General features: G+C 39.9%; 1 protein-coding gene across 12 annotated transcripts in view; it reads left to right on the forward strand.

Annotated features, from left to right (window-relative positions):
* PTPRT (protein tyrosine phosphatase receptor type T) overlaps positions 1 to 26,047 on the forward strand; it is a 432,503-nt gene that overhangs the window by 157,220 nt on the left and 249,236 nt on the right. For all 12 annotated transcript variants that reach the window (XM_090152290.1, XM_090152287.1, XM_090152291.1 and 9 more), the window contains exons 3-6: positions 6,551 to 6,822; positions 13,027 to 13,108; positions 16,522 to 16,637; positions 18,887 to 19,061. In XM_090152290.1, the coding sequence (XP_090008416.1) occupies positions 6,551 to 6,822; positions 13,027 to 13,108; positions 16,522 to 16,637; positions 18,887 to 19,061 (645 nt within the window). The remainder of the gene's footprint in view (positions 1 to 6,550; positions 6,823 to 13,026; positions 13,109 to 16,521; positions 16,638 to 18,886; positions 19,062 to 26,047) is intronic.

Raw genomic sequence — 26,047 nt, forward strand, 5'->3', positions numbered from 1 at the left:
CGCCACTGCTTGTGGACTTCCAAGTCATTTTATGAGATAATGAGCTGGCTTTGACTCTAATCCACTGTGACTGAGGTACTGGGAAAGAATATTGTTGGAAAGTCGCATCTCAGCAGTCTGTTGGAATACTTTCAAGAAGTAAAAAAAATTGTTAAAATGACTTTCAAATGCAAAGGAGTTCCAGGAAGTGTTTTGAGAGGACTCTTCCTGAAAAGAGGTAAGGCTGCAGTGTAAGAAACAAAGTGCTCCAAAAGTGCACAGGTAATAAGCAAAGATTACCAGCAAACTCGTTTCCTCAGTAGAGGTTACCAGGGGTACTCCTCAGGTCTGTGCCCTGTCACATAATAACCTTGAAAGGATGCTGAGAAATCTCACCTGCGACTGTAATTAAGATTATTCTTGATAACTTTGTTTACCTTAACCATAAACTGCCCTTCATCTTGGTATCTACCCACAAAGACTATGGGTCCATCTTCATGTGTGTGCTTATTAGAGATTCATAGTAGCAGACTTTTCTTCTCATGTCTTTGCTAAAAACCACAGAGATGTACAGTCATTCACTAATGTGTATAGTTTAAAATGAGTGATGATTGCTTCTACTGTTTTAATAAGCATCTTTCTCAGAGCATTTTGGTTTTGTAAGGTGTGAAGTTACCAGAACTCTCTTGGTCCTGTAATTCAACTGCAGAAGTGCTGTGAAACTACAGAGACAGGAGTCAGGACAGAACTTCATGTGTTTCCAGGTCAGGGTGTTATTATGGTCTGGGTTGGTGGTGGCAGCTGGGGAGGTGCACGCTGGTTGGCTGGCAGCAGTTGGTGGCAGCTCTAGTTTGTCATCAAACTATGGGAACAGTTGATACAGTCCAAGGTAGGACCACCATCGAGAGGGGTAGAGGCAGGCTGGAATCATAGAATGGCCTGGGTTGAAAAGGACCTCAAAGATCATCTAGTTTCAACCCCCTGCTATGGTGCAGGGTCGCCAACCACCAGACCAGGCTGCCCAGAGCCACATCCCGCCTGGCCTTGAATGCCTGCAGGGATGGGGCATCATAAAATTGGACATGGACTAGTCAGGTAAAGGGCAGCCTGAATATAAGCCTGTGCTCTGACTGCTAGTGGCATCCTGGGCTGTATTAACAGGGACCTAGCCAGCAGACAAATAGAAATGGTCCATCCTTGTTTGCCACTCATTAGATTGCATTTGCGTATTATGCCCAATTTTGGGTGCTCCAACATCACTGATGAAAGGGAAGAAGGAAAGTGAAGGCCATCAAGTGGTCAGAGCTGGAGCCAGCACCCTCAGAGAAGAGGCTGAGGAGTGATGATGTTGTTCAGATTGGGGCAGGAAGGATTCTGGGGATCCTGAGAGCAACAACTCAGTGCCTGCAGGATGGGATAGGCTCATTACTGCACTGAGTGTCTGGAGGGTGAGAGACAAGGGGTATAGGCTGAAATGAGAGGTTATAGGGGTGACAAGGAAAGCCATGAGGGCAGCCAAGTACTGGAGCAGGTTACCCAAAGGGACTGGATCATCTATGAGGCTTTAGAGAGTCAGTGAGGAAAAGAGATGACCCTGCTCTGAGCACGGAATTGGACTAGATATGACCTAAGGCCCCTTCCAATTGAAATTATGCCAGCTTGCTTCGTTCCGTGCTAACAGGATCAGATGTCAGGCCCTTCCTTTTTGAGGGTAGAGTTGTTCTTTGGAAACCAGCAGCATTATGTCTGAAAAAAAAATGCCTCTGCTGTGATGGAGCTGCTGGAAAGCAGATTGATGTACTGAGAGAAGGAGTTTGCTATTTAAAAAAAAGTTCTGTACTCGATTTGGGTTCCCAGGGTTTAAGGAGGCTCTTTTTGCATTTGAGCATTTTGACAGTTTTCTTTTCAAGTTTACATTCAGTCTTTAATGGTTGCTGTAATTTTACTTTTAAACAGCGCAGTTCTTCAAAGGCAGCAGTGAAAGAGCATCAGCTCAGGTCTGTCTGGTGATCGTGAGGGGTTCTCAGTGGCTCATTTCTTCAGCTGTCATTTGTCAGAACACACTCATGTAATCTTAATGAACAATGTGCAAAGCCATTAAAAACTCAATTACGGCTTTCTTTTTACTGCAGACGTGAGAAAATGCAATCATAAAGTGCTGATGTGTAAACACAATAGCCACCATCTGCTACAGAGCAGCATTTCAGTTCAAAAAGAGGGTATATGTTGCAGATGCATCAATAATAGGAAGCTTATCAAGGCATCATTATGCACCAAGCAGGGGAAAAATTGAAATTTATGGCCAGCTAGAGAGCACTTCATGGTTTAATTCCCCAATTTTCAGTGGTATGTTTAATAACTGTAAGAGAGTGCCTTTTTATGTTCAGTGTCATTCGAATGGATTTTTAAAAATGAATTTATTTACCATCTTTCTTTTCTCCGTGCTTTTGACTGATCTGAACACAGCACATTCAATTTTAGTTATTCAGGAAGGTGGCAAAGCCAGCAAGATATTAATTAATGTAACCTGTTGGTTCAAGAGCACTAAAGTTAATTGACCTGATATTCAGCTGCTTTAATGAGCATGTGCTTCTGTGTCCAATGAAAATAGAAATACCCAACAACTTTCACACAGAATAGATCATTTCTTCTCTCCAAACTTTCTTTTCCCATTTCAGTGTCTATCTGATGACATTTGAACTTTCCAGATGGAGGTAAACAAAATAGCACTCAGTGTTTTTTTCTACTGTCATTCCTGTTCAAAGTCAGTCTAAATCAGAGTTTCTTCAAGGAATCTTTCATTTTATACAAATTGACGCCAGGAGAAATTTAAGTAGGTTTTCAGTCATTCGTTGATCAATAATTTCCGTTTGTGACATGTTAATGCATTCCCTGGGGCTTTATATGAGTGAGAAATGTGACAAATGGTTTGTTGGTGCCAGACCTGCTTGTACCTCTTTTATTTGCACGTACAGGCCTATAAATTCAAAAGAAGTCCCATCAGCTTCAATTCCGTGCTCATTCTAAAGAAGGCTGTCAGACTCTGAATCGCGATGTGTCAGTTTTTATTACGGCTAATAAGGCAAAATATGCTTGTCCTTAAAAGGCTGTTTTGAACTTTATGCATTTATTTATTTATTGCTGCTGGGAGCAATTGTAGTGATCTCAGAGCTACTGGTAAGCAATGTGTACTGCCCAGAAAAGCTCTACCAGCACGGAGACATAGTCAGTGCATCCCAGCTGTTGGTCCAGGATCACACAGAGCAACCTTTGGAAGGTTCTTGAGGGTAGGGGATGGGATTTGCATTCAAGTTCACAGTGCAAAAAGGAAAATGAGAATCACGTACGTGGAGAGCAATTTGTGGTACAGGGTATAAATGATTCACAACAATGAGATTTTGTGAGATAGATGTTTTTGTACTCACTATCAGTTATGGCGTGGGTGAAGCTTTAGTTTAATAATATCCCCTCCTATGGGCAGGCTTGGTGTGTTGTGCACCAACTTGATCCGGGACGAAAAGGGCTTCTTGTGGCAGCTGCCACCTGAGGTCTCTGTGGAAGTAAGGGCAGATAGAGATAGCAGATGGCACAGTTAAGGATGGGAGCACTTTTCTGCAGCAGAGGCTGCACTAGAAGTGGAAATCTTTTATCTCTGTCACTAGCGTGTAAAACAATACCTCTCCTCGGGACTTTACTGGAGACTGTTAGAATTTTACAGCATTTTCTCCTGTATCTCTAGGCATGATGTGGGGTGTGGCTATTAGTTTTTAAGGCATCCATAAATTAGAACTAAGGCTGTGAATAATTTGCAAATGGCAATAATTTTTTTGTGAGGCTATTCTTCCAGTAACGAAGGCTCATTATTTTGCTAAGTGTTTTTTGGTCGATGGATATTTTATGGCTCACGTTGTGTCAGTCATTATGTACAGGCTCTGTACTCTCTCTAGAGTTGTCAGCAGTTGCACAAAAGGCCATTGTCGTACTGCAAATAGCATATGATTCATTTTTTTGTGGGTGTCAAAAAATAAAATTGTAATTATTGCTTTGAACTTTTTTTTATAAAAGTTGATGTTTTTCTCCCAGAGGAATGCTCATTATTTTTTACGTGAATCTGTAGAAGTGAAATCCTCCCTAAGTCTATCTATCATTGAAACGCTTGCCTAATGTAGTGCAGTACAGACCTAATTGTGTTAGGCACTGTACAGCTTCAGAGCAGATCTTTAGGGTGGGGATCCATCCATTATCCAAATACAGAAGTGTGAAAGGTTGAGGAAGACACACGGAAGTGAAATGATGTGTGCTAAGATCTGATCAAAGATGGAACAGAAATGAATGACCTCTGCTTTTTTTTTTTTTACTGAATGTTTTCTTTGGCTGTACCATCACCCCTGTATCTTACATCCGGCAAAATTGTCTTCATCAGATTTTGTACTGCTTCCCAAAATGTCACTGAAACACTGCAGGCGGTGCATTTTGCAGCAGCTAAAACAACAGCAACAAAGCCCTTCTGTTATTCAGCAGTTACACAGTGGCTTCTGTCTCTGATTCTTAATAGTAGGTTTTACTAGTGTTCTGATTTGATTTATATAGGAAAATAAGGCACTCTGCACATACAGACAGAGGTCATAGAATTGAATGTTGTCATTAGACTTAGAAACCAGCCCATTGGATTTCCACCTTGCTGCCTTAACCAGCAGCTGTGCTGCCTTGCCAAGCCTGTTGGTAGCTCTGCTTCCTGGTAATAAATTATCCCAGGTCATAAAGTCTGAGCCCAAATCTCAGATTGCCACAATGTTAGTTTATTTGGGTGGATGAGAAGATTACTGCAGCACTCATTGAAATCTCTCATTTGGCGAAGGGGATTTTGTGCTTGGCTGAGGGCAAGAGTATATCAACAGAGAACATTTGTCAAAGTCTCACCTTACGGACTTTGATTATTAGAGAAAAAACGAAAAGTTTGGATTCAGCTCTTCTGTTTCTTGAGCTCTTTGCTGTGAATCTGGAATTTCTTGATTTGGGGCCATTGAAATTTTCAAGCTATCCAAATGAAAGATTGGATTGCCAGAGAGCACCTTGACTGTAGCTTTTCTTCTTGTACATCTTCTTCCCCAGCTGTGCTTGCACTGTGCTTGAGTTTTCCAAGGCCTCTGTAGTGTGTGTGATTGTTGATTTTGGATGCGGATGAAAGATCTACTTTTTTCTGTATCCATGCTTTTCAGTCCTTTACAAAATGTATATACATATATATCACGTAAACAGAAACCAAACCAAACCAAAACCAACACCAAAAGCAGTTTTGTGTGAGAAAGTTGCTGGTATCTGTTAACTTAAAAAAACAAACAAACAAACAAAAAAAAACAACCCAAAAAACTAAAATGTATGGCTGTCCACTGGACAGAATTGATCAGAATGTTTACCTGGCTCATCTGAGTGCCTGTCAAACTGCTGTGGCATGGAACTGGGAAGTCGATAGGTTAGAAGTGAGCAAGGCTTTTCAAACGCAATGTTCTGTGAACTGCAAGAGGCCGGTAGACAAATACATTTGTAGCATGACTTGGCAGCTGCAGCAGGACTCTGAATGTCAAGAAGGCTGCATTTGATTAAAAATTATTATGCCTAGTTGCTGACACATAGATTTTTCCCCCCCGGATCTTGGTATTTTCTTCAGCTTTTTCTGTGAGTGTCTGCGCACACATAAAGCAGATCCCTTAAACAGAATTGAATCAAATAACTCTCATAATGTTTTTTCTTATTGCTAACATTTGTCACCTTGATGCATCTGTAAAGAGATGAGTTGAGACACGATGTGCTGTAAAATAACTGCTTGATGAATCAAAACACGAGTTCAACATCCAGTGCCATGGTTAATATGATGCAAGCTTCAGGGTTAACAAACTCATAAATTGCCTTAGTATAGATTTCCCTCCTAAAACTCAGCCAATCCTTCCCTCTTAGCAGCGTAATTGTCCTTGTTGCTGTATTGCTAGTTGAGATGATGTGCTAACAAGCCTAATTCATCTAGGCTCTGAACACCAGGTTTTCTTAACACCTTGCCACTTTCCAAAGCTTGTACCACAAGACACAGGGTTCCTGGGTATAGGTTGGCACAAAGTTGGTAGGGACCATGCAGGCTAATGCCAGCTGAGAATTTGATCTTTTGTAGGAGACTTTTGTATTCAATGTGCCTTTGGGGATGTAGATATCTGGGGCTGTACGTGGTAGGAGAGCCTCATGGCTGCTTGAAGGGTAAATGTGATTTTGTGCAGAGTGACTCTTTTATTGCAATGTTATAAAACAATAAAAGCAAAGTTGTATTTTTATTTTTAAAGTTATCTAATTAAGGCGGTTATAGCTGGCCATGAATCTATTTGTATTTATACCCTGTAATTTAGATCTCCTTTCTTTTCTGTTACCTAACAACTAGCATAAAATAGCTAGTTTGAGTTCTTAGGAGGAACTGTTTTGTTTCTGGCTTCTAAAGGAATCACTGACTTTTCTAAGGAAACTGCTTTAACTGAAAGAGCTCAGCAGATGTTTTGTATTCTTTCTTTTTTCCCTTGTCTGTGTATAGGCTCCTTCATGATGGTGAACAGCTCTGGACGGGCATCTGGGCAGAAAGCTCACTTACTTTTGCCCACGTTGAAGGAAAATGACACACATTGCATCGACTTCCATTATTACTTATCCAGCAGAGATCGCTCGAGTCCTGGCTCTCTGAATGTCTACGTGAAAGTGAACGGAGGACCACAGGGCAATCCCATATGGAATGTCTCAGGGGTTGTTACAGAAGGATGGGTGAAGGCAGAACTTGCCATCAGTACGTTCTGGCCACATTTTTATCAGGTATGAGTTTGCAACATTTATCTCACATTTTCCACTGAACATCTGGCTGAGCGTGAGCTATGCGCTGCTGTTAGCATTAAGTCTTCTGAAAATTAAATACAGTGTTTTTCCCCACATCTTTTTGGTATCAAAATGAGTTTTCATATAGCAGTTTTATAGCAAGAGATGATAGAGACCTCTTGACGTAATTCTCGCCCTTTTTCTTCAGATGTTCTCAGGTCACAGAGAAAAAGCTGGACAGATGAAGTAATTTATTGGAAAGTTAGAACCCATTTGTATGTCATGAAATATGCATATAAACAGACTTGGATTGGCACTTCCCATGCACACAATGGACTCACATACTTCTTCTTAAGCGGTGAACACATGAGGACTCTTATCTTCAAATTCTTATCTTTTTATATTCAAGGAAAAAAAAAAAATGCCTGGGAGGTAATTGCACCCTACTCCTTACAAGAAAATGAGAAATATAGATTATAGTTAAAAAAAAAAAAAAAAGCATGAGTGAGATGGGAATTACAGTAAAAGAAACTATGAAAAGGCAATGAATGCTCTACGGATAGAAAACAGTAGGAAGAAAAGCTTTTTTTTTTTTTTTTTTTTTTTATAACTGGGTAGTAGGTCTATAGAATCTGAGCTAAAGTAGAACACTTTAATGTTCTGCCTCCTAAAAGGAGCAGAGGATTTCAGCAGAATAGATAAGAACGCACTGTACAAGGTGAAAGGGAATATGGGATAAAGAGATGCAAATGCACTGAAAGTGGTGTTTTAAGGGCTGTGCACAACTTGTCACTTGCTCTGAAATCGTATTAAAGTGATCGATACTACTTTCATATTAACATCAACATCAATCAGAATCTGCTTCGTAGAGGTGCTGTACAGAGATAACAGAAATGATCTTTCACCCAGGTAATCAGTGCTTGAAAAACCTGGAAAAGACAGTCTGATCTCAAACGAAGAGATCCAGCTGTTAGATGTACCAATACCAGACTTCCTGAACGTTATTACATCTTTTGCAAGTCTTTTTAGAGGTCAGGTTTGCTTTTCCTGAGAAAGAAAATCCTTTAAATCAAAGAAGAATTTTGCACTGCTGCGCAAAAATGAAGAGCCTAAAGGCAGCAGTGACTCCCTGGGAGTGGTTCCTGCCCACAAAATGCAAACACTCTCTTTTTCTCTCCCTCTCCTCAGCCTTACCTTTTTGATGGGTAAGGTTCCAGCTCCCTTCTTCTAAAGTACGGCTTTTAAAATGCGAGGGTCTTTCCCACAGGTTGTGGGGGATCTGACAGGCTGTTCTGTCATTGATCCCTAATTTTGTACACCAGTTTCTGCAATCTAGTGACTCTCTACATTTAATTAAGTTAAAAAAAGAAAAAAAAAAAAAAAGACGAAAGAAAGCTTTAAGCTCTCAAAATCGAGGAGGAAATACAATCACAGAATTTTATCAAAATTATTGTTCTTTGCCATCGTAACACTTGTGGCTAAAGGAGTCCAGAGGTGGCAGGGTGATAAAAGCTTGTGTGTACCAGTGCCTAGGGAATGTCTCCTTTTACACTCACAATCTAGATTATACTGTAAGAGTGTTATTTGTCAGCTTTAAATCAAAACTGCATGCTTGGAGAACAATTTGTGCCCAAGAGGCCTGAAAGCATGTTCCGTATTTCAAAAGCACAAGGTAACGCAGGAAAAAAAAAAAAGTATTTCTCCTAAATAATGAAATCGGTGTCAGGCAAAATGTGGATTATTCTCTTAATGCACGACAATCGCGCCGTCAGGAATTGCTGTGTGCATTGAAAATTCTGTCAGGCATAAAAATCTGAAGCCATTTGCCCTGGGTGTGAGGTTTTGACAAGTACTTGGAGCTCTGGAGATGGGAGTAGTGGCAAACCAGTGCCAGGACTATTGCCACAGGGTCGTGGTTTGGGTCTGGCAGTTCTGCACAAGGGTTGTGTGAGTCACCCTGTCAACGGTTTACGGGCTGGTTTGGCCCAGTTCCGTGACCAGCGGGGCGGAGGGATCCGCAGATCCGCGCCTCCGGAAAAAAGGGAACAGGGGACCCCAAAATAATTAAAAACAGCGGTTGTTTCTGAGGAGAAACAAACTAATTTACTAAATATACTATCAGAATGCAAGATAACACACTATAATACAATATAATTAAATTTGAAGCTAATAAATCAAATATAATGAGAGAGAGAATGTCCGAAAGTTGGGTAGGCCTCACCACAACGCGGAGAGCTGAGGTGAGATGCGCAGTCCAGTTGAGCAGCAGGGAGAAAAAGCACATCAGGTGACCTTGCCAGGAGTATCTCGAGACTCTCTGTGACCGCAAAGTCCCCTGGGGAATGTAGTTCTTCTTCTCTTCCAGGCAGGTACCACAGAACCACAGAATCACAGAATTGCCAGGGTTGGAAGGGACCTCAAGGATCATGAATCTCCAACCCCCCTGCCACACGCAGGGCCACCAACCATTCCACCTAATGCTAGACCAGGCTGCCCAGGGCCCCATCCAATCTGGCCTTGAACACCTCCAGGGATGGGGCATCCACAACCTCTCTGGGCAGCCTGTTCCAGCACCTCACCACTCTCTCCATAAAGAATTTCCCCCTGACGTCCAACCTAAATCTCCCTTCCCTCAGCTTAAAACCATTTCCCCTTGTCCTGCTGTCACTCACCCTTTCAAAGAGTTGATTCCCCTCCTCTTTGTAGGCTCCCTTTAGGTACTGACAGGCTGCAGTGAGGTCACCCCGCAGCCTTCTTTTCTCCAGGCTGAACAAGCCCAGCTCCCTCAGCCTGTCCTCATAGGGGAGGTGCTCCAGTCCCCTGATCATCTTCGTGGCTCCTCTGGACCCTCTCCAACAGCTCCCTGTCTTTCTTGTACTGGGGGCTTGTACCCAGAGCTTGAGCATTAAGTTAAACTCCCACTGCCCCACATGATGTTATGATGTGGAATACCGAAAACCAAAAATCACAAAACCATGACACACCCACATCCAGAAGCACTCTGCTGAGGTATTAACGTGAGGGCAGTGGAGGTTTATCAGCTCTGCCCAAGAGTTAGTCGTGCCTTGATTCCCAGTCTGCGTGCGTGTTTGGTGTAGCGAGTAAAAGCTGTAATAGCTCTTGGAGAAAGGTAAGATGTGTTCTCTTGAATTACTGCGTGCCGTAAGGATGAACTCAGTCCCAGAATGCACCAAGAGCAGCACTACAGTCTGCCAGGAAGGGGTGTTTTGATGTACAGCAAGGAATGGTATTGATCCATGCCTGAAGAAAACTGTCGTACCACAACAGATGAGCCAGGCTACATTGCTAACACAGACATTGCTGGTAGATAGCAGCAGTGAAATGTGGGCTTGTTTATGGGTGAGTAAACATGAGATGACTTGGTGTTTGCAGTTCTCAGGAGCATTTAAGAATGTTGAAGAGCAAAGCTTTGCATTTGCCATTTATATTAATTTCTGAGAACTTCCAAAAACGTAAACTATTAAACACCTGTTCCTCAACCATTTTATTACATTTTCAACTGAAGTTAAAAGGATGTAAAAGAAATTCAGTGTGAAATTTGCCAAACTGTGCCACCTATAAGCATGGATTTCTGCCTGTTCCTCCCTGCTGGATCTCAGTACCCTGTATCTAGAAAACCCAGGTGCTTCTGCTCTGCTCACTTTGACAGAGCTGTGGTACAAAACTGCATAAAAGGGCAGCAGTGTGAAAATCTGAACTGGGAAATAAAGAGATCTGAGTATAGAGTGAAACAGGTAATAAAATACTCTGTCTGAACAAAACAGAATTGAGAGGGACCCCTCCACTCTTGTCAGTGATTTTGGCACCAGTGTGAATATTAAAGCCATAGATTTAATCCATAGGGGCTGACACAGTTGCCAGTGACTCTAGGTTGAGGTCATTTTGTGCTCTATTAAAGACATTGAACATGTCAGTAATTAACAGAAGACAGCTCACTATGTGTGTGCTTTTACCGCAAAGATGTGGGGAATTTTTCTTTCCAAGTTCTTGGCTTTCAGGAAATTGATGTAGCAATTCAGCAAAGCTTATCTTCTCACTAATGCATAACCAAAGTAAGGTTTTGTAGCTGTAAAGGTGCAGTTTAATCCTAGTCTGAAGGGAGTCACAGTAGTTGCTGTGTGACCTTACCAGTAAGTGCCATTTTTATCATGAATGAGTTTTCATTTATCAAATACATTGTAATTTCCATACTAAGGACATGCATTATATTCCTTGTTTATACAGTCTCTAGAAAGTATTGAAACTCTTGAACACAGGAAACATTTGTTGATGGTTTGATCATCTTCCAGATATTTGCTTCTTTCTCCTATTCCTTGGACAACCTATTTTCTGCCCACCTTCATCTGCTGCAGAACTCTGTTTCTTTCTATTGCTAGCACCTGAGCTTTTCTTAGTTTGTCTTTTCCCCTTTATTTTTGTATTCTACCTGTTTTTATCATGACATTTTTCTAAAGGGCTTCTTTCAGGAGTGCTCCCAGTTGGGATGCTTTGAACTGAGGGAGCAGATCTTAAGATGTCATGGGAATATAAGTAGAAACTAAATTATGGAAGCCCAAATACAAAGCAAAATGATTAATGGCAACCTGATTATGAAGTACATGTTGCTTTACTTCTGTAGCCTGAGCATGTGGTGATCAGCATTCAGAAAGTTGAATCTTTTGCTGTGTTAAATCTTCTGATGGAGGAGATGAAGGAAAGGCTCAACAGTGACAGGCTAGGAATGCCAGCTTTTATTTAAAGTGGAAATAGCAGTGTTGAAGACTGGCTTGAAACAGTTAACAAACTTTGTGGTGTTCCACTGATGATTTTGGTAGTCATGAATTATCCTGCAAAAAGAATAGCTGCACTTCAGTGCTGCTGCAGTAGTAATAACTCTGCCAGCTGAACACATTAATTAGCTCTGTCCTTGAAAGCACTACTGCAAACTCATCTGAAAATCATAGGATCATAGAATGAATTGGAAGGAACCTTTAGGATCACCTAGTTCAACTCCCCGCTATAGGCAGGACATCTCCCACTAGACCATGTTGCTCAAAGCCCCAAGTTAGAGTGTGGCTGTCGCAGTAGTAAGAGAAAACAAAGCTGGGACATCTCTTTCAAATGCTGGGGACAGCATTCATTTCATTTCTACACAGAGTTGAGCATAGCTCTTCATTCCTTTCCTTTGAGAAGAGCATCACTAACTCGAGAGATGACATTACCATATTCAATGTTAAATGATCAGTCTGCATTTTTCTTTTTTCCTTTCCAACTCAACATTGCCAAATTCCCTGTTTCTTATGTCCTGCTATCTTTTAACTGTTGTTTGAGTAAACTTCACAATATTTAATACTGTTTTTCTCCTGAATTTTATTTTATTTATTCGATAATAGTGAAATTAGTTTGAATTTTATCAGTCTTCTAGGGTCCCCTTGCTTGCCCCGAACGCTTTGCACATAGTCTGTGCATTGTACCAACAGGACACTTCAGAAGTAATTACACATACATGTAATCAGTCTCAAATCAGTGGGACACTTTCATTGTCTAAATACGTAAATAAAATAGGACTAAGTAGAGTACCATTAACACAGAAAAATATTATATTTTTACATACTCAAAAACTCTCTTCTGGTTCAATCCAGGGAAAGGCAGGAGCAACTTTGTTATTTCTGGGAGAATATTATTTCAGTCCAGTCATTAGAATCCAGGTCATCTCTTGCTCTTTTATTGCTTTCTGATATTGCAGTGGCATGCATGTGATAATGCAAAAGGTTTTCTCCAAAAGAATCCATGCAGTGTTATTGATTTAATGAAATAAAATTATCTCACGAGTGGCATTCTACAGCTTTCTGAGGCATGCTAATTGCAATAAGATGCCAAATGATTCCACATCTGATGTTCTCAGAATGGTGCAAAGTGAATACAGAGTGTGTGTAAACACAGGGTATTTCTTGCTCTTCCAAATGGAAGTAGTGCATAGTTCTCACTAATCCCAATGAATGTTGCTCTAACTTTGTTTTCTGTATCAAATAGATTTTCAATCTTTGATATTCATTTTCATGCTGTATTGCATAGGTACCCCTTTGTTATTAATGATAAAATGCCTTGAATGTATCAGACATTGGAAAAAGAGTGGAATGTGGTGACTGGACAAATGACTAGTGCAGTTTTTCTTTTTAAGAAAACCTTTTCTTTGTATTTCAGGTGATATTTGAATCTGTCTCTGTGAAAGGACATCCAGGGTACATAGCTGTGGATGAAGTCAGAGTTCTTGCCCATCCATGCAGTGAGCATTCTTTGTTTTTCTAACCATCTCAATGTGTTATATACCAAGCTTTGCAGTCTTTATACCAGGCTTTGCAGTCTAAAGCTGTGAGTTACCCAATTCAGCCAACTCTAAAATCTCTTCTGTTTTGGTATCCCCCAAAAGAACTAAAGACAGTCAGCCTTGTGCAATTAAACAACTTGACAATTTGTGCAAAAGGCAAAGCTTCTCTGAGTCTGTCACTTGTGCCAGGATGTCTGTGGACATCCTGTAGAAGTGTCACAAGAATATAAAACTCTGTTTTGTTGTTTTGGAATTGTACTGCTGTAGGAGAGGATCTAAATGTTTCTGATAACGTCCTGTGAGGTTAACTTAAGAAAAGAAGACAAATTGGTTCGATATTTCTTTGGTAAAGGACATATCCCAAAGGTATCTCTCAAAAGAAATGTTAAACCCACTCAGATTCTGCATGAGTTATTTAAAAAATAAATCTCATTTAGACCTGCACAGAAATGAAAACTAGTGCAGGTTCATTACACTGTTCAAAAATACTTGTTCTGTTTCTTCTACCTTAGCTGCACTATGCCCAGCTTACATTTTTCCTGCTTAGAGACACCTTAAGCCTCCACATTTGTGTGTGGACTTCTTTGGTTTCTCTGTGCAACCACAGAGAGACTTGAGAACTTTTGTATCCCTATGTTGTGTATGGAGCATACAGACTTTTACAGATTTTTAACAGCTTTCATGTTCATTAATGAGTTCAGACATATCTCCTTCAAATATGTTATTTTTCTAAAAGTAATCTGTAATACATTTATGTCTTTTAATGCTTGAATTATTAGTTGTTATGTAGCATATTAAATTGCACTTTTGGGTGATACTTTGGTTTATTATATTTACATTTGTTTATTATTTTGATGCTGCAGTATTTCCAGGTAGCCTGATGTCATTTGAGAAGGTAGCCCACCACCCTGCCAGGTCAGAGCTTTAACAGCCCCTTTCACAGGTTCTTAGTTTCAGTAAGTGAGCAGCAGCTCGTCACAACAAAATTCTGTGGGACGTATCAATGGGATGAGAGTCACCCATTTTATTTCAAAGAATAGCAACCATTCGATGTGAGGAACATGGCTCTGCTCAAGTTTAACAGGACATTTCTGGTAACTGCAGTATGGTTAATTGCAGTTTAACTAAATTATATTTGTATTTACCATGTGCTCGTTGCTCAGGCCTTTGGGTGTATTTACTTCATTAAGAAATACTTACAATCTGTGTTGACCAGATGTTGCTGATAACTGGCAGCCTCCAAACAAATCCCCAATATGATGTGCATGCATTCCACAGCATGTTTGGTGATGACTGATCCCTGTACTGGGAAAGAGGCCACAAAACCAACTGTGAGGCAAAGACAAGAAGGTTATGGGATTAAAAAATATGTATCAGCCCCAAGCCTTTCTTCATGAAGTATTAAAACCGATGTTTAAATCTGTGTCTCCAAGTACATGCAGGTCCCTCTTGAAAATTAAGTGAGATCTTGGTGAGCCAAAGCTGAAATGACTCAAACCATACCCAGTGCATTTAGAATCAGTTGGCAACCTGCATTGTGCACAGGTCCCAGTGAACTACAAGTTCTCTGTAGTCTTACTGTAAATACTTTGTCTGATTCCTAATGTTGTCTTTGCTGTTCAGCAGTGACAGCCACCAGGGTAGATGTCAGCAGTGACGTTGTACAGATTTACTTTGCCCCTTGAGTTCATTTTACAATTGTTAAAAATCAAAGCACAGGAATGAGGAAGCTGCTGATTGAGCCTGAATGTCACTTGAAATTATTGGTGTTATTTTTAAATTTCTCCCTCACCTACACAAATCGTAGTATAGCAAACAATCTTAACAAGCACGTGTCTTTTGTTTTGTTTTGTTTGTTTTCTTATTAATCTGGGAAATACCCCTGATGAGACAATGATGTGGAAACACAAAGGTCTAGATAGTATTGCCTTTTTTAATTCTGTGAAGGAATGCACAGAGAATCAGTTTTCGCTGTGCTAAAGGCTCACTGGCTCTGTATGCACAAGCACTTGCAGTTGTAGGGCAGTCCAGTGCTCTGGAAGTTGGGCAGAGCTGAGCTCTGGGATTTGGAGCTGGTGTGGCTGCGTGTACCTGGGCTGCAGAGCTTCTGATTTGGAGCTCATTCATATCTGCACGCAGGCAGAAGTCACCCCTAGTAGCCTGCAAGCAGCACATAGAACTTGCTGCCTGTCACCCAAAGGTGGTTTTCCAGTTGGCTTTGACACACAGTACTGACCCCCAGAAGGCACAATAGTACAGAATCACTGCACTTCAATTTGCTAGAGTTGTCAGCAAACTGGGCATGTGAGAATGTTGTACCAAGTGTTTTGTCTACAGGATGTAGATAAAAACCTCTGACATAGCATGTAGGCAAACTGTTCATGTGCTTGTAGTAGACAGCCATGTATTTGCCAAGCTTCCTGCACTCACATGCCTACATCCTTCTGAAGCTATTTAATTCCAGGAAAAAAAATGTAGGTTAGTATGTGCTCTGAAAATATGCAATTCTTTGGCTATTTATACTCAGAAATGTAAAGATGAAGTTGAAAAATGCTGACCTTTACTGGATTACAAAGCTGTTGTGTGTCCTACTAAGAGTATCTGGATGGTGCACAAACTTTTTTCTGAAGCACAAAGCTCATTTTGAAGTGTCAGATTCACTACTATTTTTAAAATTATTTTCTTATAATTTTTTTGCAGAGGTAAAGAAATGATACTTAGTGAAAAAGCTAATCAGGTGGTCTTCCTCTGCTGTCACCAGATATATTGGTGACATTAGCATTTTGATGTCAGTGCTTTAGTATTGAGCTAATACTGAATTTACTGTCAGTGAAAAACAGATATTGGTGTTGTTAATCAATGCAGCAATACAACACTTATCAACACTTACATCAATATTTCATTTAATATCGATGATTTGATATCAATGGCATTGTTATTCCACAATTACAGGAAGTATTTGATAGTCAATGAAATTAAGAGGAGAAAATTCTTTACAAGAACTTGTTTTGGCCAGTCATGCTTGGCAACCTCAAACATTTGATTGCATTTTGCCCTTTGTAGAACCAGAGTTTTCTAAAGAAAAAAATGTACTCAGTTACTCTTTATAGAAGAGAGTAACGAATTGTCTTGGTGTTGTGATCTAATAGTAAGTGTATGTTTTCAGGTGTGCTTGGGGGCTTGTATTGGCATGGCCTGTTCTCTGTAAGATCACCTTGCTCTGCAGCAAATAGTTAAATGCTGAAGCACAGCTTTATGTTGCTAAATCACTTTGTGAGGAACAGGATGATTTGCTAGGTGCTGATATCTGTGTCGGTGTAACACGATTGCTGCCTTGCTCTACCCTTCCTATTCTTTGCATCTCTTGTTAGGAAAAGCACCTCATTTCTTACGGCTTCAGAATGTGGAGGTTAATGTGGGACAGAACGCGACATTCCAGTGCATTGCTGGGGGAAAGTGGTCCCAGCATGACAAACTCTGGCTCCAGGTAAAGTGATGCAATTTTTTTTCAGGTAAAATAAGTAGACAGAGGACAACTGGGTGGTGGGGCAAATGCTTATCATCAAAATCCTTTGAGAACTGCCTTAAATTGTTTCCAGATCAGAGTTCAAGATGATAAAATGCAGAATTGTGGTATAGAAGATGGAAAAAGTGGCCAGTTACAGCAAAATGTTAGTTCCAAACATAGGTCTGCACACCTGTAAGCACTCATTCATAAAAAAAGATGGAACAGGTGCAATAATCCCTCCCTTCTGCTTATTTTTTGGTATACTTTCCTTTTGCCCTCCAAAAATATTGTTGACAAAGGCTGGGGAAAGGGTGTTGAGATGAAAACATTCCCTAAGATATGTTAAAAAAAAGACAAAACCAGTTTGTACTTATTTGTTTCTTCCTCCCAGTTTCCTTTGGCTGCATTGATAGCAGATTGTTCCTCTGATTGCTCACGAAATGACCTTCTCCTTGTTCTTCTCTTTGTGTCTATTTTCATCCTACTGGTTGTTCAAAGACTCTTTTTTGCTATTCACATAGTAACAAGCTTAGCTGATTTTCAGTTCTGGAGTTAGAAGTGGAGCATTTAGCAAACTAGAAGGGTGGAGTGCTGCTTCCCAGTGAAGGACAAAGTTATTATTACTTGTGCCCTTTCAAGTGCTTGGCTCTGTGGAGTCCCAGCATTGCCATGTTCTATACTAGAGTTCTTCGAGAGACTTTTAAGATAGTTGAGCTCTGTGCATTGTCTAAGCTGCTACACCATGAAACACTGATGTCCCAAGCAAGGACTCTGTTCCTGTACCTATTGTGTATGGCCACAGAGCTGACATCCATTTTCAAAGTAATTAAACCAGTCAACTCATAGTTCAGACCAGTGATGAAGGGCCTCTATCAGCAACAGTGTTCTTTAAGGACTCTGCATACAGTCGAATTTAAACGTAATTTTTTTTCCTAATGTTATGTTATGAGGGCAGAATTCTGTTCCTTTTGTTCTAGTGCCTAATTAAATGAACAAACGGAAAGCTTAAAAAAACAAACAAAAGCAGAAGAAATCTTGCATCATCATCATCTGTGGCAGACCCTTGTCATAGTTGCTGTCGTATTGGGGTTGAATAACTTTTTAATAAACTTAAAAAATAACAATTTGGTATCTAGGCTAAATACTCAGGCAAGAATCAGTTTACTAATGGTATAAATGAAAATCAATTTTGGGAAAAAGAGAAATGTGTTGGTTAGAGATGTGCTTGACATTATGTAAAAATAACAGTCATTTTAACTGTACTTTGTCAAAGCTGTTATCCAAAAATTTACCTTCTAGTCTGAAAGTTATTGGCCTATGTTGTACTTTTAGCATTAATAGAAATATATTTTGGCTTATTTTATATCTTTTTTGAGTTCTTTCTGTGAAGTCTTTCCACGGAAGGATTAGATGTGTGTGAAAACTTCTGATCTGAAGCACTGTGAACCTTTTTCCAAGAGAAGAAGGGATTTGGGAGGAAATCATCATTCCTAGTGGGAGCCTGTTTTCCATTCTTTTAAACTGAAGGATTTAATGAAAATAGCCTTGGAAATACCTCCCAAAATTGATTAATGGAAACTGGCAGAATGGTTCTGTGTTTTCCTTTGAGTCTCCTAATAAAATAGACCAAATGAGCAAGTTCAGGTGTTTATGCTGATTTCTAGTTAATTCATCACCTGTCACTTTTCCAGTTGGGAAAATGTTGCCTAGCATTGGTGGAGAGAGGTTTATTGAGGAATGCTGGACACATCAAGTTTTCTGTTCATCCAACTAATATATTTAAATTGTTCTGGAAACAAAATTTTATGTCTGAAAATGACAGGTTTATAAAATCTGTTCATTTATAGCATTTTCACAGGAGTACAAAATGCATTCATTTGTAGTATTTTCATGTCCTAGCTTAGCTTCTGGGTATACCCTGTACAGATATTCTGAGCTGTCACTCTCCAGCCTTTTCAGTATACATAACACATCAAATGCACAAAAGTATATCAGAATTTAAGTAGATACAAAAACTTAAACAAATATATAAGAACATTTAAGCCCACTAGTTCATAAAACACAGCGTGCCTGTAAATTTTTCAGGGATATTACTAGCTGTCTTTTCCTGAAAAATGGTGCTTGCACGAAATCTAACCTAGCCGAAGGTCTGAGCAATTTTAAGAGTAACAAAGAACGAATAATTTGTATGCCTCTGTGACGTGTTTCGTTTTCATCTGTCTTCACAGCAGTGGAATGGGAGGGACACAGCTTTAATGGTCACTCGAGTCGTCAACCACAGGCGTTTCTCTGCTACGGTCAGCGTTGCTGACACTTCGCAGCGCAGTATCAGCAAATACCGCTGTGTCATTCGTTCAGATGGTGGGTCTGGAGTTTCAAATTATGCGGAATTAATAGTGAAAGGTAGGTTGTATTAAAACAGCAAGTTTGTGTTAGATGAACGTTTCCTCCCGTGTCAACTGTGTATAAAATTTGACACCCTGTTGGGTGGGCCTTTCTCTTTCAATCATATTAGATTCAAGGGGGAGAAATGGGTAAAAGTGACATGAATTTCAATCATTTTTTAAAACAAGTATTTGAATCAAAACTTCATCTGAATACAGCCCTCTTCACGAGCTCTTGAAGTAACGTATGGTAGCTATGGATATTTCTAATGCAGCAGAACAGTTTAACTGTCAGTCAGCTTAATCTGGCTTGTTTTACATTTCATTGGACATAAATAATTCTGTAATAGTGTTGCATGTCAGAAGAGTCTGCTCAAGGTTGTTGGGTGTAGATGATCTGGAATGATTAAGTTCTTTACAGAGAGAGCGGTGAGGTGCTGGAACAGCTGCCCAGAGAGGCTGTGGATGCCCCGTCCATCCCTGGAGGTGTTCAAGGGCAGGTTGGATGGAGCCCTGGGCAGCCTGGGCTGGTATTAAATGGGGAGATTGGTGGCCCTGCGTGTGGCAGGGGGTTGGAGCTTCATGATCCTTGAGGTCCCTTCCAACCCTGGCCATTCTGTGATTCTGTGATTCTGCTGATGTCCTGAAGCACACAGTAGGGATATCAGTAGCTCTTGATGGAAGCTGGAGGTTTCAGCTCTCTTATTCACTGTGATTCAGGATGTGATGCTGTGCCTGACACATGCAAGGTGGTATTTGCTTAAGAATATCCATGATGCATGGAGTGAATTGCTATTTACTACGCTGCTTTATTAATGTTACCCAAGCTGCACCACAGGGATGCTCACTGCATCTTAGGAGAAGAAACCAGAAGGTGACTGTCTCCCTTGAGGCTGTTTCAACCTCTACTGAAGGTGGTAGTGATGTGGGTGGAAGGAATTTGCAATATGGATCTTCTCACGGAATATAATTTTATTGATTGAAATGTTTTTGTTTTTTATGGAAATTGAGGACTGTTGGAGGAATGAGATCACTTGCTTCCACTGTATTGCTTTTTTACCAACTTTTTCTGTCACTTAGTGCTAGTGGAAGTACCTTCACAATGCCATAAATATCCAATGTTGTAGATATTCAGACTGCGCTGATTACGAAGAGAATGTTCAGATTAGTTGCTAAGTGCTTTTAATTCCTGCCAAATAATCTAGTATCTTATTTGTTGGAGGAGTAAACTCGTGAGTAAAATGAAATTGAGTTGCCAAGAGCGGCATATTAGTGCCATATGATTGTTAAGTAGAGGGAAGGCAGTCTTCCAGAGCAACCAGTATCAGAATATGCAGAGTTGGGCATGTGCCTGACACTTCCATGTTTAACAATATGAGGAGGAGAAAAATAGAAGAGTGAGGTGTAAATGTGAATGGCTGGACATCCAACATGAGGGACACTGATAGACTCAATGCTGAATTACCCAGGCAGGCACCTAGCCAGAAAAGCTTGAGGAGAGTAGTATTGTTATGGGAAGGCACACTCCTCTGCTCCGTGCTTCTGTATAGTAAGCAAGCAAAGTGAAGTGGTTCATTTGAGGTTAGCTTGATGCAGCACTGTGAAACACTGGGATTGCATGGATGAGTACTTCTAGCCTGGCTAATTTTAGTGTGGATAATAGCAAATTCGTAACGCATATATACAGGCTGAAATGAAAGCAAATTGGAATTGTTTAATTCTGAAGAGATGTTTATTGAATTGCAGTAATGTACTTGGGTATACATTAAATTAGTCTGTAATTGAAGTTCTGCTCAATTGATAGTCCTGTCCCTAAACCTACTAAATCCAAGCTAATACTCTGCCTCACATGCTTTCTCCCAGTTAGCTGAACATAAAATCATGTGGGATTTTTTCAACAAAGGTCAAAGTTGAAAAAACTATCTGTATATCTTTCTCATGTAAAGATCTGTTTGCTTCCCATACCCGTAAGATATTTTATTACAGTAATGAGAAAATGATTTACATTTCTTGATGTTGCATAATTTAGTAGATACAGAATGAGGAATTTTTATTTGAAATACATTTACTACTTCAGCACTTGAAATTGGAACAGTAGGTACTTCTTTCAGCAAATAAATCTGTGTTATTAAACACAAGCCAGCCCCCCTCAGTTGTCATACATGACTGTGTGGACTTTACCTTTGTAATACTGTGAATGCATGAAAACAGCCTCTATAGAGCTGTTCACTGTCTGTGCTGATACCTTTCTGTAACTGATTCTGTTGCACGACTGTATAAGTGACAGTAAATTTATTCTTCTCTTTGCACTTCAGAATCATAATCATAAAGCCTGAAAAACCCATCATTTCCTTCTGCCCACCTTACCATCCTTTGGTGCTCCCGTGGAAATAGCTCTGCTCTATTTCTTAACTTTCACAGTTGCTCATACAGTAATTTTGTGTAGGGCAGGCTTCAAAAAACCAAGAGCTTCTGCATCTTGCTATACTGATCACATACAGATGGGATGCTTCTTGTCTGTAATTTTCTTTTCAGTAAAAGCTGCACATCAGTGATTTGTATCCCGAAATAAATGTGTATTTTGCTTGTGTAAAGATGGTTTAAAATGCTATGAAGTTGGCCAGAATCTGAACACTTAAGATCTGTATTAATGATACAATTTGAATTTCCTTCCAGAAAACGTGTCACTTCATTTAGAAGTGTGAATAACGTTTTAAACTGTGTATGTGTTTGTGTGGCAAGTTGTTTGCAGTTTATTTTTCTGATCCATTTCAGGTAGTTTGAGTGCCCAAATTAATGAATGGTAGAAATTTGTAACTTATTTTTCATTAACCATTTTTATTTATTTATTTTTTTTGTAGTTTTGGCTCTCCAGCAAGTCCTTCGAGATTATCTTGTTGCTACCTGATGATTTTTGTGAGATCTGTTCTATTCTGCCACAACAGGAGTTGCAGTATGCAACAAAGCCCCTCTACAGACCTCTTAGGATATGTTCTTTTTCTCTTCAGTTTTGTCTTTGTTGATTTTTAAAGTGTTTGATTACTCAACACAGATGTAAGACAGTCTGTTCCTTAGCTGAGTGGCTTTCTGTCATCCTTGTGATATTTGGGACAGCTCATCTGTTTATCAGTCACATTTTTCTTGAGGTTTTCAGACATGAAGCTGATACTTTCAGTGATGCCAGAGGGAGAGGTGGATTTTTTTTCCCAGAGTTGCTTACTGTTTTTTCTCTAATTCTTTTCTGGTGTGATGCCTGTCAAAACAACAAATAATGAGAAATAATCATGCATTAAAACAAAATATCTATGACTATAAACTCCATGGTCTTTCACTTCATAGAAAGCAATTAGTGGGACATGGGAGAGGAGAAAGAGTCTTGAAACCTTTTTTTTTTTTGAATAATTATTATTATTTTCATCCTCAGTACATGTATAATTCTGTACCCTAGGATATTGATATGAAATGTACTCATTAAACGTCTCGTAATGTCATTGCCATCACAGGATAATATAGCAACTATTGCCATAGTGGTACTCAGACCCCCGGGCTGGGGGTACTGATAAGAAAAGTAGCACTGTTGCAGTTATCTTCTTTTGCCTGGGAGTAGCTGGAAGATCCTAGCCTGGCCCCTCACTTGGAGCTATTTAGGAGAGAAGCTCATCTATGGTCAGAAATAAATGCCTTTTTGATTTCACTGTTACAATAGTTTTTATAGTACACAGAAGTTCAGATGGGAATTTTCGTGCCTCACAGTTGTTAATCTGTCTCATCCAGGTTGCAAAAGTTGCTGAGTAGATTTGAATTCATCTGCCACAGTAATACGCATTAATCAAGGTCCTCCAAGTTATCACGTTGTGAACAGGAAAGCATCTCTTGTTGGCACTGGCAGCAGTATCAGTAAAGCTGTACTGGGGAGGGCTTTCCTCAGGCTTCATGCTCTCACTCTCTCATGTTCTCTCTCTGCCTTTTTACAGAACTGAATTGTCTGCAGTATTGATGTGTGCTGCACCATGAGAAGTTAAGTGTAGATTTGATCAGATGTGTGTTAATGTTGCTCTTTTCAACCTTGGACCACCACAGAGTGGTATGTGTGTGTGTATGTGATCCATTTGTGAAGGCTATGAAATTACTGAACAAAAGGAACTGTCTCTGTGGTTGTGGGATGTCTGAACATTCCTTTATTCCTTTGCAGTCACAATTATGTAGGGAATGCAGTGCTCCATTCCCTGGTCTTTGCATCTGGCTAGTAATTACTTGAACTCTTCGCTCTGTTTTAATCATTTAGTTCAGTGTTGTCCAGTATCTATTGCTTTAACTCAGTTCTAATCATTGGGTGGCTGTGTGCTGAGAAAAGAGGAGATGAGATTTCGAACACTCATTCCCTCTCACTAAGAGCTTTTCCTTTGCTTCCTTTTCTTTCACTCGGGCTGAATAGCTTTTTGAGGAGGGGAGAGTGATGAGGACAAAGCCATTGTTTCATAGAAATAGGCAGTTAGAAAGAATGATACGTGTTCTTTCAAAAGAAAATATTTCCTTCTCCTTCTGTTTAACCTCCAAAATAGAACTGGAAATGAGGCCCTTCCTTGAGAGCTGACTGATAGATATACATGATATTATGGACTGGATCAATTTTTCAGAACTGCACAGTCTCGCAGTCACGTTGCCGTGTTTGTAGTCCTTGTTTTCAGTGTTTACATTAGCCAAGGAGGTGTAACTTAGGATAGGTATAAAGTTCTTAATGGAATACAAGATAAATACATTAACAAGTAAAGAAAGAATACAAAACAATCTTTTTGAAATGAAGGAACTTGAGTAAATATCCTGCTTTCTGAGTGCAGTATCTCCTGATGTATCTCAGGGACCTGCTGTTGTTGAGGTGCAGGGAGCAGACAGCTCATGTGAGCTGTGGTTCTGCTGGCTGAAAGCCATGGGGCAAGCAGTCCCCATCAGTCTTAGGCAGAGAGAGCTGTTACAGCTCGTAGCAGCGAGGAGGCTTCTCCCAGGGTTATCATCTCCTCTCTCTCAGGACTCTAGAAATAGCTAGGTATGATTAACTTACTAAAAGGCTTGTTTGTTTTTATTTTTGTTTCTTTAAATCTTCCTTCCCAACTTGAACTGAATAACTGCAAGATTCCCTGTGGGAAGAAGCTTTCTTGCTGCTTTTAAGTAAGATAATGTTGTGATTGGGTGAAAGAAGTAGCTAACAGTTGTCTTTTGTGCCCTGTCCTATATGCTCTTACCTGCCTCTGCCAAAGGGAGAAGAAATCTCCAAAGAGCAAAAATAATGAAAGAAAAAGCACCACTGGCTGGTAGACTTTCTCATCTTGCCAGACTCCCCTGGCATTCCTTGACTTTTCCATGAACTGTTCTTGTAGACCTGTATAGAAAAGAAGATAGCCTTATTCTTCTACCTGCTGTTTGAGAAGTGTCTCCCCGCATCAGCCAAATGTAAAGGAGAAAGTGGGAATCAAAGTAGATAAATGAGCTGTTTTGTCATAGCAGTTTCAATCTTAGTATGTTAAAGATGCCTAAATAATTTATATAAGGTTTTGGTCTTCAGACAAAAGATGTGGTCCAAAAATTGGTGGAAATAAAATGTTGTTTAATGGTTAGTATTCCAGTAAACATCTACCTATTAGCTTCCTTTTGTAGAGAAAGCTCCCAACAAACAGTGCAGCTGGCGGAAAGAGGGAAGCTTGCAAGAACAAATGAATGTGTTTCAGTCTACCTAGGATTACACTCATGCTTGGAAAGTACAGACAAGGTAATTTCATATATTTCATGCTGCCTTACATCTTGGAGGAAGATAGCAGTAATGCAATTTTCAAGTATACTGCTGCTGGGGTGTATAGAGTATTAACTTAAGTTGCTGGATTTTCACTGCTGGAGGCTTCCATTGTTCTGTAGCATTCATTTGACGGTCTGCAGAGTCTTACTAGCACCAGTTCTCATTTGTTTACTTTTAAAGGGAAGGGAGGAATTAGCAGTTACGTGGCCAGTATTGTTTCTTGTCTCCCATTAGCTTTCTCACTTGGTTGCTAAAATACACTTAAAATACAAAATTGTCACTTTTAATTGTTCTGCAACCTATGCTGCTGTTTCTAGTAGAGTTTGATCCTGCTGAATTATGCCTGTGGTTTATATTGTGCAGTTGGAACGCACAGCCCTCTCAGTGCCTACTTAAAATCATCAGAAAAGTTTAAAGCAGCTGCACAGAAATTAATTCAGGAGTGCTGCTATCAGGGATTGAAAAAAAAAAAAAAGCATCAAATGCTAAGGAAATGTCTTAAAAGCCTTTGCTAGCTGGAAACATTCTTGCAATGGGGATAGCTTGGCAACTCAGACCATCATCATCATCATGCCATTGCAAAATGTATCTGGAACTTTCCATTGTTCTTTGTTTCTTTCCAAGGTACAATTTTTCATAACAACTGATTGCTTGTGATGCTCATGTGATATTACAATTCAATTCAAAATGACACTTTTTTTTTTCCCCCTTATGACTCAACTGTAAGATTCAGCAGAAATGTTGAGTCACATGCATTGTTAACTTTCTCTCTTTCACTCATCTTTCTTCTGCCTTTTTGATTGTAGAGAAGTTCTTAATGAACTTTCAAACCTCTTGGCAAATAGAACCTAGAACTATTCTTAATTTGCCCATGCTGTGGTTACAATCCTGTTAAGTGCTTTTAATTCAAGAGAAGACACTTGAAGTACCATCTGTCATTGTACTGGATATTGGTGAGGAGTCTGGTCTGATTAGGAGACCTTTGACACTTGTTAGATATAATTGGTGGATATGAGCTGTTATCTCAGCAGGAAGGACATCCTTTCCACATCAAAATATCTTCTCTGTTGCAGTGGGGAGAAAAAAAAGCTTAAAATTGTGATGCTTTACTGATGCTTTACTTAATATGAAGTGTAGGCAAAGATTCATTAGATTTCTTAGTATGCAATGGTCATTATTAATAAAAGAACCTGTAAGAGTAAACTGGCAAAACAGTG

The sequence above is a fragment of the Phasianus colchicus genome, chromosome 17 (assembly GCF_987193195.1).
Source record: "Phasianus colchicus chromosome 17, bPhaCol1.hap1.1, whole genome shotgun sequence".
In the NCBI taxonomy this organism is placed as follows: Eukaryota; Metazoa; Chordata; class Aves; order Galliformes; family Phasianidae; genus Phasianus; species Phasianus colchicus.